The 19127-nt window shown below is 34.2% G+C and overlaps 2 protein-coding genes across 2 annotated transcripts; one reads left to right on the top strand and one right to left on the bottom strand.

Annotated features, from left to right (window-relative positions):
- The first annotated feature begins 13265 nt into the window (after positions 1-13265).
- LOC21406250 (uncharacterized protein At4g00950) lies at positions 13266-14766 on the top strand. Its single transcript, XM_010102418.2, has 2 exons — positions 13266-14193; positions 14428-14766. The coding sequence occupies exons 1-2, from the start codon at positions 13522-13524 to the stop codon at positions 14494-14496; spliced, it is 741 nt and encodes a 246-aa protein (XP_010100720.1). The 5' UTR covers positions 13266-13521; the 3' UTR covers positions 14497-14766.
- A 781-nt stretch (positions 14767-15547) lies between these two features.
- On the bottom strand, positions 15548-17914 carry LOC21406249. Its single transcript, XM_010102417.2, has 3 exons — positions 17787-17914; positions 16222-16304; positions 15548-15856 (listed from the first exon to the last, which is right to left on the bottom strand). The coding sequence occupies exons 1-3, from the start codon at positions 17863-17865 to the stop codon at positions 15827-15829; spliced, it is 192 nt and encodes a 63-aa protein (XP_010100719.2). The 5' UTR covers positions 17866-17914; the 3' UTR covers positions 15548-15826.
- Between the last annotated feature and the right edge of the window lie 1213 nt (positions 17915-19127).

Here is a 19127-nt window from a genome sequence, read left to right as displayed (position 1 = left end):
GATTAAATTCATCGATCCATTATTAGCTTGCCGGTGAAATTGTATCTTATAAATGTTGATCGGCCCGATCCCAATCCTTAATGCAAACCAAGGCTTCAATCAACATTGAGTGACTCGTCTTTTAAAATAGAGATCATCAAATAGCGATGAAGTTATTAAACCAAACCAATCATTGAGTGACTTTTGATAAATTATCAATTTACTTTGGTATGCAAGTAGAAAGTTACTTTGATATAGAGTCACAAAGAGAGTGAAGAAAGTTGAAGAAAAAAGAGGATAATTAAGAGGATGAGGAGAGATTGTGAACAGAAAAATAGATAAAAATAGAAAGAAGAGTGATATAGAATAGAAAAACACGAGTATCTATAAGAACAAAATCGGCATTATATAGAAACATCACTTTTTAAAAATAAAAAACAATAAAAACGTGATGGCAATGTGTTTCTTTCCTTGTGTATATTGTTTTTTGAGGAATCATTTTATCATGTGATTGATTATAAAAAAGGGTCAATAATGTGAAAACTGAAATATTAAACTGCTAAAATAAGAATTTGCTCTTTCTATTAAGGAATTGTGTGTTTACCTTAGTTAAAAAGTTAAAAATTTAAATAACAAATATGGGCATTGGGTCTAGTGGTATGATTTTTGTTTTGAGTGTGAGAGGTCCTGAGTTCGATTCTCGGAATGCCCCAATTTGTAGCAACTAAAATTTTCGGGCGGTTTTGGGCAACTCGGGCTTCGGGCAAAATTTGAGTTTTTGGGCTTATTTTCGGGTCGGGCAATTCGGACGGGTCGGGCATGGTCGGAAAATTTAAAAAAGTTCCGGCGGACGGCGGTATAGGGCGGTTAGATGGCAGCGGGCAAGAGAGTTAGTGTCAAATTCGGGCTGCTCGAGCCCGAACCCGAAAATCTAGCTTGGGCGGGCGGGAGATGGGCTTGCTCGTCCGAGCCCGAAAAAATTCGGGCAGCCCACCGACCCGAACTTCCAACACTGTCTACAATGATAAAAATGAAAGATATCTTTATATTAAATGTGCATAAGATTACTTGACTCGAAAAAAAATACAAAAATATATTTTACATTAATTTCATGATGCCTTTGATCTTTTTGGTATTAAATCATTTTGTTTTATATATTAAGCTCTTTTGAACTAAAATGATTAAGAAATTAATAAACTTTCAAAGGGCTTGAAATTGTATAAGATGTTGTTCTCATACGTAGTTCAAGTGACATTTTATTGTTCTCGGTATTTCTTGAAAGATGGTGGCTATTAGAACAACCAATCTTGGAAGTAGATTTGGGGAGAAGAAATTATATGAGAAAGAAGAGAGAAGAATTCTATGAGAAAGGAATGCAGACCATGTTAGAGATTTAAATGGGCTTAGGGTACTAGAGATTTAGGAAAGACGGCCATGGTAAAGAATTCTATTTTTTCAGACACCAAGCCCTTTTTGCCTATGTATGCATTGGTCGTCGATAAACATGAGGGTGCTATGCAAGATTGCGCCAAGAAATAGATCTTATCAAACTGATGCTAGCCTCGTCGCGGACTAGCATCAGTTTGATAATATCTCATGTTTGGTGTCATGCTAGCGAGAGTGCCATATGCAATCTTGATGAAGCTCCTACGACACTAACACCAACAAAAGAGACAAGAAAGAAGTAAGAATATTTGAAAATTATGGATGATCTTGCTCACACATTCATAAGGTTTGAGTAGACAAGACTATTATAGATGAATACAAATCTAAGTGGACGTTTGGTTCATGGGTTCAGAACCATTTTCGGTTTACGTGTGTATTTTACGGGAAAAAATACTGTAACGAGTCACGAGTCATGATCCGAATCATGACACGAATCCTTGCTCCAAACGCACTCTAAATGAATTACTAAAGAGGGTGTTCGTGACTTATTACCTTATTTGCTCATCTTTAATTGAGGAAGTTGGAGGAATTTCATTTCTAAAGAATTGGTATTCGATTATACCACTTTTTAAAAAAAATTGAAACCTAATTTGCGCTCTGTTCCTTAAAGGCCACGTATGCCTTGCAGTCGGGCATGGGCGGGCCCAACAGGAACCCCAACACGATCTGGATTTAGCAAAGCCTTTTTTAATGGGCTTCTGATTTGAGCGGCCCACTGACTCAATTGACTCATTTCGACCGAGAGTTCCCTTTGCGTCATTAGATCGATAAAGCCGAGGAAGCGAACCACGTGCATAGAATTCACTACTCTAAACAGTCACGTGCTATTTTGTTTGGTTGTTATAATAGCCTTTGCGTACTTCATGTGCATTGCTCTAATAATTGTTCTCTCCACTAATCTCATGATGGGAATTGACTTTTTTGTTTGCTTTAATGATTTTGCGTAATAGGTCCGATCCTCTTTCTTGTTTGTTTTTGTTTTTTTTTTAAATAAAAAAGACAAAGCAAATGAATTAGGTACTTGTTTCGCTAATCAGAAACATAATATGATAATCATGCGTGGGGAAGCTTTATGATAACGCGATAGGACCCACACTCCATTTCGACCGACAGTCCCCTTTGGTTTTTTTTTTTTTGCCCATATCTGAAAATGTTGCAAACATGAGGCTAAAAATAGTGCCGAATTTAATAAATTAATACTATTGTTTACTCAATTTTGTGCTAAGAAATAACCTCTTACATGCATTACTTTTTATATTTCTATATGTCTAGAAAAAATATTATATATACATATATATGATGTACATATGCACCACGTACGTTACCAACTTACCATCTTTCTCCCCTTTTCTTTTTCGTTCTTGGGATGCCGACAATTTAAACAAATTTCAAAATTAGTTGGCTCAAAGAGGCAATCTTTCCAGTATTCTCTTTAGTTTGTCTCTCTCTCTCTCTTTCTCTCTCTCTCCATTTTTGGCTGATATCTTTAGACAAGGACTTTGAAAGTGCACCTTACACTTGGATTCTCTTTGCAGGCAAAGAAAGGTCATGATCCCGCTCAAGTGTGTGTTAATCTTTTTTTAATTTTTTAATTTAATTTATTTTTATTTTCCTTTGTCTGAATAAAAGTATTCACAATCTCCAAGTCTTATTTTTCTGAGAGCCTCTATAACCCATCGATGGTAAATTTGTATCCCGCTCAACTATATTTTCACCGTTAAATTAAGTTTTTAACGATTAAATTTGTGTAAATTTGTATTAAAAATTTACAATGTAGTGCACAAAATTACTCCATTTGCATATTTGAATTTTAAAGAAGTAATCCAACTGAGAAAATAGAGTGTTCCATCACCAGCGAGTTTTAAAAGAGTCTCACCATAGCAAAAGCTTATTTCTCCATCCTCCTTTCCATTTTGTCTTCTCATTAAAAAAAAAAATGGTTGGACTAAAATATGTGGGCAATATTTTTCTTTAGTTCAAATAAGTACGAACATGTAAGATTATTGGAAAATTGGGTAACGTGCATATATAGTTATATACATATACAATGCTTGTTTTACAAGTTCCACCTTCATAAACTCAAAACTTTGAGAAGTTTGATAATCATTATTTACCAATTGGCTTTCTTAATTTGTCATGGAAATTTAGATTTTCTCATTTATCAATTTACTCCTAATTTGTTACATTTGGGAAAGAGTAAAATGGATGGATAAGGAGATGTTTGGTACGAGGGTTTTAGAATCAAAATCACATAGTTCTGGTTCAAATCAATGTTTGTTTACAAAAGTAAAAGGTGGTTCTGGGTTGACTCAACAAAATCAGTGTTTGATTTGGATGGTTATAGTTAAAGGTGTGATGTTTTAAACCAGAACCACCACTGATTCTAAAACCACCCCTTTCTTTAGTTTTGGGTAGTTCAAACTCCTAATTATGATTCTGGTTCTAGAATCATGATTTAGATTCAAAATCACGAGTCATAATTCTGATTCTAAAATTAAAACTAAAATCATCCTGATTTGAACTCTCATACCTAACGGAATCTAAGTTTTGATGTTGGTTGAGGTGCGTTTGGTTAGTGGATTCGTGTAATGATTCGTGATTTACTACAGTATTTTCTCTTATAAAAAACACATATAAATTAAAAATAATTTTAATTCATAAACTAAACGTCTATTAATAATTTTCTATTGCAATTTTAAGTCAAAGGATAACTTAAACTAGTGGATGTTGTTTGCTCTACCAAATCTCATTTATACAAGATTTTCTCTATTAAGTATAGGATGAATGCTTCCGCTTTTTGGCCTTTTTTGACTTTTGCAGCTTCTGTGAGGCAGCAAGCTGTCCTCAGTCTTATGTGTCTGTCAATGCCAGCAATTACTACAACTACCCTGCACATCACTTTCATTTGCTTACTCACTTTACTGTGTTTGCATTAGAAACGTGATAAACTTTGGCTTAACGTTTTTTTTTTTTAGAAGCTGGGCAATTTATTAAATTTTAAAATATTAGTATCATTTTGTTGTCAATTTTTTTTTTATTATTTTTTGTATTTATTACCTACATGTGAATTTTATTATTTTATTTTTATTAAAATAATAATATATCATATTAATTAAATTTATGTGTTAAATAATAAATTTAAAAATTGATAAAAAAGTGATACTAGTATTAGACTCACCACAAATATTCTCACTACTTGATGATAAAGTTTCTGTTCAGTTCGTTAATTCGAGTTTTTAATTCAAGTTTTTAATTCGAGTTGAGATGTGCCTTTATGTGAGAGCTTTTTACTGTAGTAAAAAAGTTAGATGTGATTATTTTTGAGAGTTTTTTACTATAATAAAATTTAAATTTTAAACTCAAATCGACGAAATAAACAGGGTCTAATTATCCGTAATGGAAACTTAACGGCTAATATTAAATTTAGCTCTAATCAGGACTCTTGTATAGATTTTTTTGCTTTAATTTTCTTGGGACGTATGTATATACGTGTTGCTGAAGCAAACGCCTTTTTATAATTGTACTATTTTTGCACGAGTAGAATGAGGATACACCACAAAAAATTTAAGACGTAGCATGCAACATAAATCTTCATCACTAGAAGTCCGTTTACTTCGTTGATTTAAAATTTTAATTTGAATTAAAATTTAATTTTATGTAAGCTTTTTTTTATTGTAATATGTAATTATTTTTGATAACTTTTTACTATAACAAAATTTAAATTTTAAACTCAAATCGATAAAGTGAATGAGACCTAAATAATTTTTTAAAAAAAGTAAACAACTCATAGCTGAAAAAATTCAAACTATTCGTATATTGTTTCTTTGTATAATTTTTAACGGCTGAAATTGAACTGCATAGTACGTCCACATATAGCTGCTTGGGAAATATTTAGAGGCTAATTCCATATAGTAAGTATGAAATATTTGTACGAACGCCCTAGTGACAGCAGGATCTAAAGGATGCTTACTTGTCTGGAAAGGCATTACATGAATGAATCAAGTAAAGTCCAAGACATCAATAGTTCTGAAAGTTTTTGCTCTCCATCATACGTTGGCATCCGATGCTTTGGCAAAGAATCTAGTGTGCTCATTACCACTCTACTACAAGCAGTTTGGCTTTTCCAAAGTTGGAATTTAGTTTAAATATCCTGTGATTACTGCCACATGTCTTCATTTAATTGGCAGAAAGACCAGGAAAGCCTTGGTGCACTAACATATAAAATTTAAAGGCATGTTTTTTTGTCCAAAAAACTCAAAAAAAGACAACTCAAGTTCCAACTTTATTCAAGTTCACGTTTTTTTAAGTTTCAACTTTATTCAACTTTACTCAACTTTATTCAAGTTACAACTTCAACTCAAGTTATAACTCAAATTTAACTCAAAAACTACACTCAAGTTACACTCCAAAAGAACAACCCCTAAGATTTTAGGTGCGTTTGAAATTGTTTTTGAAAATATTTTTTTACGTCTTTTGAGGTATGAAAACGAAAACGATCTACAAATCGCGTTTGTTTAATAAAAATTGTAAAAATGAAAATGAAAATAAAAAATAATGAGAATGATATTTATGAAGAAAGTAGAAAATGATTAAAAATTATTTTCTCTTTTATGTTTTCATTTTTTAGTACTTATCAACAAAGTTATATTTAATAATTAATTATTGATTACTAATTATATTATACATTATTTAATAATTAATAAATAAATATACTTAATAACTAATAAATAGATAGTAATTACTTAATTAAATATTAATTTATTACAATAAAAAATAAATAGTAATTACTCAATTAATAATTAATATTAAATTATAATTATTAATATGTAATATACTAATAGTTAATTATAATGATTGATAATTAGTAATTAATCATTATAAAAAGAGTAATTATAAAAAATTGATCATGTGATATATCAAATAATAGATTATTAGATAAATATTAGTAATTAATTAACTAATTATTTAATTATGTAACTAAAAGTTAATAATTTAAGTAGTAAACAGAATATTAATAAATTATGTATGTATTAATTATTTTTCTTAATACACTAATTAATTACTTATAATCTAATAAATATGAGTACATTATTAACATAGTAATTACTTATAATTAATTACTAATTATTATTATTTAATTATTTAACATATTAATTTATTATATATATAGTTTAATTACTAATGTACTCATTAATTATAATTTATCAATTATTATTATATTATTAATATATTAATTTTTATTTGGTGAATAATTATTAATTACTTAATATATTAATTGAATATTATTAATTACATGTACTCAAAATAAATATAAATGTAACCAAACACGATTTAACTTTTTTATCATACTCAAACCAATATTTTAAAAGACCACCAAAAATAATTTTAAAATCGGTTTCAGAATGATTTTCAAAATAATCTCATTTTTATTTTTGTACCAAAACAAAACCATTTTGAAGATATTACCAAACGGGCCCTTTGTTTTTTGTTTTTTGTTTTCCCTCAAGAGTGGGACATAATAGAGGAGAGAAGATGTGGTTATGCTTTTAATTAATTAGTATTCCTCACTATGTAAGAAAACTATCCTATGTTGTTTTAAAAGCTTAGATTCGATTACTCTGTTAGTTTTACATTTTTTGTTTTGAAGTGATTGTAACCAGATATAATCCTTATAAAAACACGCACTACTAATATAAACATGAAACATTCGTTTAATTAACACCTGCTCTCATGTGTTTTTATTTTTTAGGGCTAGGAATACAAGAGAGCAGGTGTTAAAAGCGACGTCACTGTATATATTGTTCACTTTTTGGTGAATATGTATTTATTGTTCACTTGATGATTATGATTTGTGGGTCTAACTTAGATCATAACTGTTGTGAAGAGTAATTCTTGAGAAATACGACATGCGTTTTGATCATTCGGGAACTTAATAAAATGCAGTGTAGCATTCAGTTGGACTTCTCAATACGTGACACGTGACAGGCACTATTGTTGATTGAGGATTTCATAATATGTATAGCTGTCCTTCAGTTTGGTGAGATAAGATATCAAAAGCTTTTCCTCTAGGGTTTTCAGAGTAAACATTCTAGAGAGAGAAACTGTGAACATTGAGAGATTTGGGTACGATTATGTACTGGGAAAGATCGGGGTAAGAGGGTGATTTACTACCTGAGTATATCCCCTTAGATCCACCGTTGTTGTGAGATCTCTGCTGTACAGTTTCTAGATCTGGGTTTGTTTCTTCCTTGTAATCTCTGAGAGAGGTGAGGCTTGAGGGTGTAATCGATTCTTTGTTAGTGGAAGGGTTTCTCGCAAGTGAGCCCAACGGGGATGTAGGATTCGTTGAATCCGAACCTCGGTAAAAATATTTCTGTGTTCTTTCTTTAAAAGCATTCTTGTGTGTGAATCTTTGAGCTGGTGTTAGGATCGTTCTAATAGTGGTATCAGAGCCTCGGTTCGAGGTGTGAATCAAAAGTTTGGGCTCAAAGATCAAGATTCAAGATTCTGAAGAAGTCGCGGCAGATCCAGAGCAGCCATGGTCTCGATGAAGTTTGAACTGGAAAAGTTCGATGGCTCGGGTGACTTCGGGCTATGGAGAAAGAAAATGAGAGCAATCTTGGTCCAACAGAAGGTTGCTAAAGCACTCGGGGATATGAAAGATTTCTCTGGCTCTGAAGCAGAGAAGGAGAAGATGCAAGAGATAGCCTTCTCTACAATCATCCTCTACCTGGCCGACAATGTCCTCAGACAAGTAAATGAAGAGAATACGGCTGCGAATGTATGGCTAAAACTCGAGCAACTATTCATGACCAAATCTATAACTAACAAGATCTATCTTAAAGAGAGTCTATTTAGTTTTAGGATGGATACTTCAAAGTCTCTTGAGAAGAACTTAGATGATTTTAACAGAATAGTTATCGATTTGGCCAATATTAGAGAAAAGATAGAGGAAGAAAACCAGATAATTTTACTATTAATCTCCATTCCAGAAACGTTTAAAGATGTTAAAAATGCTATTAATTAAGGAAGGGAGAGTCTCACATTAGAGGATGTCCTGTCAGCCTTAAGGTCTAGAGAATTAGAACTTAAGTTTGAAATGTCCTCTAAGAAAGACAACCGTGAAGATAAATGGCTCTTCTCCAGAGGTAGACCGCAAAGGAGAGATCAGACCAAGCCTGGATATAGACAAAACTCTAGATCAAAATCCAAAAATGGGCAAAGAAAATGTTTTCATTGTAATAAGGCAGGACACATCAAAAGGTTCTGTAAAGAATGGAAAAGAAAAATGGCTGAAAAGAAAACAGGTGAAGGTGATGCTGCGGTGGTTAGCCAAGAATCTAGGTATGAAAGCTCAGAAATGTTGGCAGTTGGGCTTAACCAAAATGAGAACGAATGGATATTGGACTCAGGGTGTACATACCATATGTGTCCCAAGAAAGAGTGGTTCATTGAGTATGAAGGCTGTAATGGTGGCAGAGTCCTGATGGGAAACAACCACTCCTGTTCAGTGGTTGGGGTTGGTTCGGTGGTGGTGAAACTGTCAAATGGAACACAACATGTGCTTAAAGATGTTAGACATATTCCAGAGCTTAGAAGGAACCTAATTTCTCTTGGGGCGTTTAATGACTCTGGATATGTTTACAAAGCAGAAGGTGGAATCCTAAAGATCCTAAGAGGGTCCTTAGTTGTACTCAAAGGAAGGAAACATCAGGGGCTGTATGTGTTTGAAGGGCATACAATGACAGGTTCAACAAGTGCTGTAATTAAAGAGAACTCTGAGGCTGACCTTTGGCATAAACGCCTTGGGCACGTTAGTGAAAAGGGGCTAAAAGAACTCGGTGAACAAGGACTATTGGGTAAATGCAAAATAGAACAGCTTGACTTCTGCGAGCTGTGTGTCTTGGGAAAGTAGCACCGACTTAAATTTGCTACTTCAACATTCAGAGCAAAGTCTTCATTGGACTATGTTCATGTTGACCTATGGGGGCTAGAATCAACACCAACACACGGCAATGTCCGGTACTTTCTTTCCATCGTTGATGATTATTCTAGGAAAGTGTGGGTTTTTCTATTAAAAACCAGAGATGAATGTTTTACAAAATTCAAATATTGGAAAACTTTGGTAGAAAACCAAACTGGCAAGAAACTAAAAGCCCTTAGGACAAATAATGGCATGGAATTTTATCATGAAACCTTTACCGAGTTCTGTAAAGACAATGGAATCCTGAGACATAGAACGGTTACAAAGACTCCATAACAAAACGGGGTAGCCGAAAGAATAGAACCCTAATGGAACTTGTTAGGTGTATGCTCTTTGGATCAGGTTTAGGAAAGAAATTCTGGGGGGAAGCTGTAACCACAACTTGCTATCTAATCAATAGGAGCCCCTGTAAGCCTATTGAACTTAAAACACCTGAAGAGTGTTGGTCTGGAAAACCACCAAACCTAAGCAACCTTAGGGTCTTTGGTTGTGCAGCCTATGCACACCAAAGAGAAGGGAAACTAGATCCCAGATCAATAAAATGCATATTTTTAGGCAACCCTGAATGAGTCAAGGGTTATAGACTATGTGTTCAAGAAGGCCCCCACTTTAAAATAATTAATAGCCGAGATGTGATCTTTAATGAACATGACATGCCTTACTTGAAAAAGGAAAAGGATACTGCTGGCTCTCCTCCATTTAATGCAGGTACAACTTCAAGCCCAGACCTCCAATTTGAGGTGGAACAACAAAGAGACTCCAGACAACAAGTTGATGAAGTTGAACCTGAAGGGAACCACCACTCCACTGGAGAGCCATAAGCCGCCACGGAGGAAACTACCACTCAACACGCTCAGGAACCGCCAGAGAACATGTCAGAATACATGCTGACTCGAGACAAGCAGAGGAGAACAATTAGACCACCAAAAAGGTATGATGGTGGAAATTTAATTGCTTATGCACTAAATATGGCAGGGGACATTGGAGCAACAGAACCCAAATCATATGAGGAAGCAGTCAATAGCAAACAGGCCAACAAATGGTTGGCAGCCATGAAGGAGGAGATGCACTCTTTGATGGAGAATAATACATGGGTTCTGGTGGACAAGCCAAAGAAACAAAAGACAGTGGATTGCAAATGGATCTTTAAAATTAAGGAGGGATCCACATCTCAAGAACCCATGAGGTACAAGGCAAGGCTGGTTGCAAAAGGCTTCACTCAAGTTAAGGGGATTGACTACACTGAAGTCTTCTCCCCGATTGTAAAATATAAGACTATCAGGACAATCCTCTCAGTGGTTGCTTACAGAGACATGCATCTAGAGCAGATGGATGTGAAAACCGTATTCCTCTATGGTGATCTCATGGAGACAATCTACATGAATCAACCACCAGACTTTGAGGTAAAAGGTAGTGAACATAAAGCCTATTTGTTGAGAAAATCGTTGTATGGGTTGAAACAATCCCCTAGACAATGGTACAAGCAATTTGATCAACATATGATCAGAGCAGGTTTTATGAGGAGTCAATATGACTCCTGCTTATATTTTAAGGAGACACATGCTGACAATGCAGTATATCTTCTACTTTATGTGGATGATATGCTGATTGCCAATAAGAATTCATCACAAATTGATGAGGCCAAGAAAATGTTAAATGCTGAATTTGATATGAAGGATTTATGTTATGCAAAGAGAATTTTGGGAATTGATATTAAAAGAGACCGAAAACAGAAACTTCTGTATATGTCTCAAGAAGAGTATTTAAGAAAAGTTGTCCAAAATTTCTCTATGCATCAATCTAAACCTGTTAAAGTACCATTGGCTGGCCATTTTAAACTTTCTGCAAAACAGTCTCCTAAAACAGAACAAGAAAAGCTTAAAATGGCCAAAATTCCTTATTCTAGTGCTGTAGGATCATTAATGTATGCCATGATTTGCACGAGACCTGATTTGGCTTATGCAGTAAGTATTTTGTGCAAATACATGTCAAATCCTGGACAAGAACATTGGACAGCACTAAAATGGGTTTTGAAGTATGTTAACAGTACTTTAAATTATGGTTTGATTTATAAACAAAGCTCTAACCCTTTGAACTTGGAAGACTTTGTAGATTCTGATTTTGCAGGGGATTTAGACATAAGAAGGTCTACGTCAGCCTATGCAATAACACTAGGTGGGAATTGCATCAGCTGGAAGTCTCAGCTACAATTTGTAGTTGCCTTATCCAGCACCGAGGCAGAATATATAGCTGGAACAGAGGGATGTAAAGAAACTATATGGCTTCAGGGCCTGTTAACGGAGCTGAAAATATTGAGAGGAGCTGCTGTGATTCATTCAGACAGCCAATCTGCAATACACCTCTGTAAAAATCTAGTATATCATGAAAAGACAAAGCACATTGATGTACGGCACCACTTCATAAGGGAAAAGGTGGAAGTAGGGTCAATAGAATTTGGGAAGATCAACACAGAAGAAAATCCATCAAACATGGCTACAAAGGTTGTCACTGCAAGCAAGTTCCAGAAGTGTTTGGACTTGCTGGGCATTGGCAAGACTTGATTATATCAAGTCAGGGCAATGATCTTTGCAAGAAATACAGGGCTTGAAGGATACTGTCGTTTTTCTAGAAATTAAGGTGGAATGTTGTGAAGAGTAATTCTTGAGAAATACAACATGCGTTTTGGTCATTCAGGAACTTAATAAAACACAGTGTAGCATTCAGTTGGACTTCTCAATACGTGACACGTGGCAGGCACTATTGTCGGTGGAGGATTCCAGAATATGTATAGCTGTCCTTCAGTTTGGTGAGATAAGAGATCAGAAGCTTTTCCTCTAGGGTTTTCAGAGTAAACGTTCTAGAGAGAGAAACAAGAGAGAGAAGCTGTGAACATTGAGAGATTTGGGTATGATTGTGTACTGGGAAAGATCGGGGTAAGAGGGTGATTTACTACCTGAGTATATCCACTTAGATCCACGGTTGTTGTGAGATCTCTGCTGTACAGTTTCTAGATCTGGGTTTGTTTCTTCCTTGTAATCTCTGAGAGAGGTGAGGCTTGAGGGTGTAATTGATTCTCTGTTAGTGGAAGGGTTTCTCGCAAGTGAGCCCAACGGGGATGTAGGATTCGTTGAATCTGAACCTCAGTAAAAATCTTTCTGTGTTCTTTCTTTAAAAGCATTCTTGTGTGTGAATCTTTGAGCTGTTGTTAGGATCGTTCTAACAATAACTTAGTTTTAGAAGTGTATTAGAATGCGTTTAATCAATCGTCAAATCTTCATACATGCTCATCCGATTGGAGGAAAAAGAAAAAAGATTGATAAATGACCTCATTCTACAAAACCGATACTGAATTGTCAATTTTAATTTGTTATTATTTGATGGTTTGTCTCACTTACGTGAGTCTTGTTTTCAAGTTAGGCACAGAGGTTTAGTGGGGGCAAAAATATGAGTTTTGATACAGTAAAAATTTAAACAGTTAAATTTAACTTTTTTTTTATAGTAAAAATTTTTTATATAAAATCATATCTCAACTTGAATTAGCAAATTAAACACGATGGGGAAACAATAAAAAAGGGAAAACTATTGGTCAAAGGCCGAATGTGTTAAGACACGTGAATTTGTCAAAATGGAGTAATAGACTAGTGGAAATAATGTGATAAAAATTACACTAAAAAAAAAAACATAACAATTTAGCACAAGGTATTTTCATACCTTATCACAAAATTCTCTTTTTTAACCCATTATTTATACAAGTTCATTTTTCATTCCCTACATAGAATGCTCAAAAAATTACAAGTGCAATCCAAATATAAAAGCTTTCAGGCCAGCCATCCCTATATCTTTCTTCCAAGTTTCAACCACAATAACAGGAGAGAGAGAGAGAGAGAGAGAGAGAGAGAGAGAGAGATGCTCTTTTCGTAGCTTTTGCTCCTCGGTGAATAAGACACAGATGAGGTGATCATGACTGAAAGGGATCATCACTTTTCCCTCTCCTTCCCATTGTCTCTTCAACGCTTCATTAGAAAACAAAAGCCACACAACACTTTCACTCTCTCCTCAAGTCTCCTCATAAAATTAACACCCTAAATAGACTCAAAAAAAAAAAAAAAAACATGGATTCTGAAGCAGCACAGTCAGAGTCAATCTCCACACTAAAACTGCCCTTGTTTTCCATTTCTTCAATTAACATGGCTTCGCCAGAGCATCCCGGGATGTTGACGCCGCCATTACAGACCTCACTTTCCGTCCCATTCCGCTGGGAAGAAGAGCCTGGAAAGCCAAGGCCTTGTTTGGCTCTCACAACACTCTCGACAACTCATGACGACATGGCTCCAAAGTGCTTGGAACTTCCTCCGAGGATGTTGCTGTCGGTGTCGGAGACCAAACTGCCCTCCCCCACAACAGTCTTGGAAGGCCCTTATGTGGGCAGGCAGAGATTTCGGTCCTCTTCGTTTAGAATGGGCAGTGAGAGATTTCAGTCCTCTTCGTTTAGAATGGGCAGTGAGTGTTATGGCCGCTCGTTCAGTCCCGAAAGAGAGAGAGGGTCGCTTGCTGCAATGGTCCTCAGCAAGAGGGGCTTTAAGGTAAAATCCTGGTTTGGTTCTTGGAGGAGAAGGGTATTTTTGAAAGGGAATAAGGAGGCTTCTGGGGGTAGTTATGTCTTTCCATCTTCTGTTGATAGAGAGAGTGATGAGAGTAGCGGTGGAGACGTGAAGAAGATGACCAAGATTAGAAGGGGTGCAAGTTTTTCTAGTCTCACTATCCATCCTAGGTCCCACTTCTGGGTAAGTTTTCAGTTCTTGCAATTCTGGGCATTCTTTCTTCTTAGTTTTTTTTTTGTTTTTGTTTTTTTTGGCGCATTTACATTTTAGACCAAAAAAATCTGGCTATATTGTGTTTGCTAGGATTTTGAAGATCTAATAAGATGCGTTTCCATTTATTAATATGTAAGGTAATATTTGACTGCAATTTTTTGAGGAATGAAATTTATCTGTTTCTGTTTCTGTCTGGACTTGCAGGCAACAATTTGTGAGGGCTTGAAGCAGGCGGTTCCATGGAAGAACAAGAAATTGAAGAGAGGAATGTGATAAAACGAATCTTTTCTGAGCATTAACAGTAATCTCCTTATCAAATTATCAGACACTCAAACACGTCGTCCTATAATGTTTCCTGCAATGTGAAGATGACATATTATCGTTTGATGTCTCTAGTGTGTCACTTGTTGTCTTCCTCTTCAGTTGTGTCCTTCAACCTTAAAACGTGGCTTATTCTCTGCAATCTTTCTTTTAAATATGTAAATTAATTGACTCTGTAATCAATTTCGCAGTATAGCAGGATATAGATCTATATTGCTACAACTGAAGAAGATTTATTTCACAATCGAGATGAACTTGTTGAAATAAAAAGTTGGGAAGGAAATAATAGAAAGTTTATGTGAACATTCAACTCATAAGTCATAAGTCTCGTCGACACCTAGCGACAAATATCAGACGCGACTAGTCATGCAATTTACCAAACCCATACGGTGGTCACCAACGCGACAAATATCAGACACAACTAGTCATGCAATTTACCAAACCGTATACCAAATTGTACGCTATCTTGTCAATTGTTTTTTGTTTTTCTCTTCCACTAGAAAATTGTCAATTTTGTTGATTAAGAAGAAATTTGCCGTGAGTGCGGCGCAAGTTATTTTACTCTATCAGTAATGACTGTATTTTTATTAATTTTTTACGGTTAAATTTGCACTAAGAAAATTTTGTATAATATGTTATAAATTTTTAATACAAATTTATACAAATCGTACCATTAAAAAATAAAAAAAATTAATTAAACTATAAAAAATAACTGTCCCTAGTAAAATAACTTGCTCCACCGTAGAGATTCTCTATAACTAAACTTTGCCCCCAAGCCCCAACTCACTCCCCTAGAATAGGTTTAATTGGTTATTAAGCTATAATGCTGTATTACCAAACTCCAATGAAAGATAACCAAATTCGCTTTTTGGTAAGAGCTACAAACACTGCTGGATAAAATTTCTGCAGATGTTTCCACAAAAAAAAAAGCACTTCTGCAGAAGTGACTAATTCCAAATAAAACTGAAAGGAGATCATGTTAAAAAAAAAAAAAAAAAAAAAAAAAAAAAAAAAACTCTTTATGGGATGAAATTCTCAAATATGCATCAGTTGTGTTCCAAATGAACCCAGCTGCATAATACATGTCAAAACATGACGAACACCATTTACGATTTCACATTGCTTACTTAAACAGAAAGAGATTCAATAAGCATTTTCACTTAAATCCCCATTCTTCGAAGTCCATATTATTTCATTAATGAGAATCAAAAAGTAATGAAAACTGGAGGGAGGGGAAATTCTTCGAAAACTTTCTACTTGATTTCAGTGATTTGCATCGCCCCTATTTCTTTCCCGTCATACCTGCAACCACCTGCAAAGTTGCCAACTCAAATGTTACTAAAACAGTTTTTTTTTTTCATTTTGTCTAGAAAAATGTTAAAAATGAGATTGATAGGATGAATGCAAGTGAAAATTCATATAAAGACCTTTTACAGAATATACAATAACTATATTAAGGCCATTCCTTTTTAAAATTTGAATTACATGGGTTATCTTTTTCTGAGCACCTATTATCTTTAGCATTCGTGTTATATGGCATCCTAAGATGCTAATTATCACCGAGGATGAGATAAAAGCAAGCACCTTAACATGAAAGAGATGAGAAAGTGCCGACTAAAGAGCAGAAAAAAAAAAAGAAAGAGAGACGGAGAAAAAAAAGACTCCATTTGTACTCACATCACTTAAAGCAGGCTGTGGGACTTCATTAGCCGCTTTATAAGAATCCAGGATAGGTCTTACCACGGCTGGAAGGAAGAGACCTGAAATTTCAACAAAAATTATAAGCAGTTTATTAAAGATATTCCAATCCCATATAGAAGATTTCTCAAAAGTACGGTCAAAGGAACCCTTTAAATCAAAATACAATTAATGGGTAATAATTAATATAAAAATTCCTACAAAACAAAAAGAACATTATCTTCTGTTAGGAACCCAAAATTTCAAACTTAATTACAAGACATGAAAATGGAAAATTACAAGATAGAATGGGTGGTTTAGAGGACCCCCCACCTCCAAGACAGTGCACAGCTAGAAACTTCCCACAAATCTAATCATAAGCCCTTAATGAGCTATTAACCCCTTATTTATACTACTGAAAGACTACTATCAGGTTCCTACCATCTTCTTTACTTGATTCGTCTCCTATTTATAAAGATGCAAGGCTAAAATAGATCAAGAATCTCTCACTATCAATGGTAAATTACAATTCAGCACGACGAAAGAATCTCGCAAGAGTAAATATTATCCAAATGATAATGTCTACTCGGATCCCTTCTTTATGAGAGTCAAAGCCTAATGGCCTATTATCTGAAAGAGCTGTGCTACCATCTCTGACTATTCTCCTCAAAGCAGGTTCTTTGACAAACATGAAAGATTGTGTTCTCTTCCCCTTAATAAACCAATACAGTTAGGAAACTAGACATTCAAGTCCACCAAAATAACTATGGAACTAAGAAATTTTACCCGAAATCAGTAATAAAAGAGTTATAATCTACTCAAAACTATATTCTCTGCACAAACACAGTACTCAAAAACATTAAATTCCTCACCACAGTTCTAAAGTTAGTCACTGTAATCAATAGTCCGTTTGTTATAGTATTTTCTCCCACAAAAAACTTGAATTTCTGTTCAAAATTTTATGCTCGAACCTATGAACCAAGTCGGCACTAAGGATTTCAATGAAGTTCCCCATCATGAAGCAAGAGACTACAGCAAAATACCTCTTATAAAAGAATGAATGCACTATCTTGACAAATGCTCCAATTCCTTTAAGAGTTTCAATTCTCACCTCTTTCATCGAAATATTTTGCCTCTTTAACCAAAAGGTTCAGACATAGAACGTTGAATCTTACATAAAATGCGGGCACTATTCATTTCCAGTTTCAAACAAAACCAATTTCATCTCGTACTTACCAAATTACTTACGAGAAAGCAAAACAGTGAACTTTTGGGGGATTAAATACCAATGGTTATCTCAATCAATAGAAGAAACTATTTAAAACAAAGCGTGACGGACAAATTGTAGAATCTAACTGAAAAAGAAATCCCCAAAATTTGTGAACCACTTAAGTTTTTATCAACCGTGCATACAAAATCGACAAGAAAATAAATTCTAATTCATGTAAAATTGTGATTCGTGTCTCGCGCATTGAAATTCAAACCTTAATCATCTAATTTCAAGAAAATCAAACCAAAAGCGGAAGAAACAATCGCGAACCAAAAAAAAAATGGAGAGAGAGTACCGAAACCAGCGATAAGGCAAGAAGCAGCCACCACAGGCTCTTGGACGATGAAAATCTTCAACTTCTCCATCACCGCCATTTCTATCTCTCTGTTTGTTCTCTGTGAGTGAATTTCTGAAAGATGGATGAATGGGAAATTTGGGACCGATCGAACGTGGTTGCAAAATGATATCCTGGGTCTTAGCGGGTCGGGTTCACAGATGAAGGCCCAAATTATAGTGGACCCAGTGATATCCTGGGCCTGGATAAATAGATGGGCCAATCACAATGGGCTCATGGCCCAAGGATAATGAACCACACAAAAAGGAAATTATTTCATGCCAGTAGTTATATTTGCACCCAAAAAATTATAGATTTTCTCACTAATTAATATTCATTTAATAAAGATTTTAAAAAATTTATCTTTTTTATAGATATAATTTTTAAATAGGTTACCTAATTTTAATATTGATTTGAGTTATAAAATAAAATATATTAACAAAAATAAATAAAAATAATATAATACGTGAATAATGAATTCAATCTTAATATAATTACTATTTCCGTGTTGAATACAAGTATAATCCATTGCAGAGCTATTTCCAACGTTAGCATCCTACATCATCATTAGAAACAAATAAAACATAGAGCAAATATCATAAACTTATATCATAAGAAGTTTCTAACTATTAGAAATACATATTTTAATATTTGTTGGCTTTTCAAGAGACATGTTTTCAACTGTTTTTGTTTCAATTGAAATCTCCAATGAAAGTTTCAAAGAATTTAATGGAGAAAAATTTAAGGTTTATGAAGATGAAATTAGATTTAACGTGAGATGTGGGGCCTCTTTTTTTTCTTTCTCCTTTTTGCGCGCGTTTTTTTTTAGGAACCACAAGAACACGAGTCCTGCGTGAACCTATTGAAGTATGTTTCTTTATTGCTTCCGAAAACACTTTCTTATTACATATAGGCTTAGTTTGGTATTGCCTTTTCCTTCCAAAATCAACTTATGCTTGAAGTTGATTTTAGTGTTTAGTAAATCTCCTCAAAAGTGCTTTTTAAAGAATTTTTCAAGAATCTACAGCCAAAATCAGAAGACGTCTAAAGACAACTTTAGCTTTTAGATTGTACGATAATCAACACAGTACAATTAATGAACTTTCATAATACCCCTAATGAAATTTAAAATTTACAATCTTCCCAATATAATATTCAGACTCATAATATAATATAATATAATATAATATTGTAACAAATAATATCATAATCATATTAATAACTCTAATATTATTATTTTATCATATAACATGATATTATAATAATATTATAATTATTTTAATAATATGATATTATAATTAT

The sequence above is a fragment of the Morus notabilis genome, unplaced genomic scaffold (genome assembly GCF_000414095.1).
Source record: "Morus notabilis unplaced genomic scaffold, ASM41409v2 Scaffold404, whole genome shotgun sequence".
NCBI classification, from domain to species: Eukaryota; Viridiplantae; Streptophyta; class Magnoliopsida; order Rosales; family Moraceae; genus Morus; species Morus notabilis.
The sequence above is the reverse complement of the archived record's forward strand: the minus strand, read 5'-3'. Positions and strand labels throughout refer to the sequence as shown.

Excerpts from the sequence above, each read along its gene's own strand:
- LOC21406250 (XM_010102418.2), top strand. The coding sequence starts at position 13,522 with ATGGATTCTGAAGCAGCACAGTCAGAGTCAATCTCCACACTAAAACTG. Across the intron at positions 14,194-14,427 it reads ATCCTAGGTCCCACTTCTGG|GCAACAATTTGTGAGGGCTT; the intron begins GTAAGTTTTCAG and ends CTGGACTTGCAG.
- LOC21406249 (XM_010102417.2), bottom strand. The coding sequence starts at position 17,865 with ATGGCGGTGATGGAGAAGTTGAAGATTTTCATCGTCCAAGAGCCTGTG. Across the intron at positions 16,305-17,786 it reads TTGCCTTATCGCTGGTTTCG|GTCTCTTCCTTCCAGCCGTG; the intron begins GTACTCTCTCTC and ends TTGAAATTTCAG. Across the intron at positions 15,857-16,221 it reads CACAGCCTGCTTTAAGTGAT|GTGGTTGCAGGTATGACGGG; the intron begins GTGAGTACAAAT and ends GCAACTTTGCAG.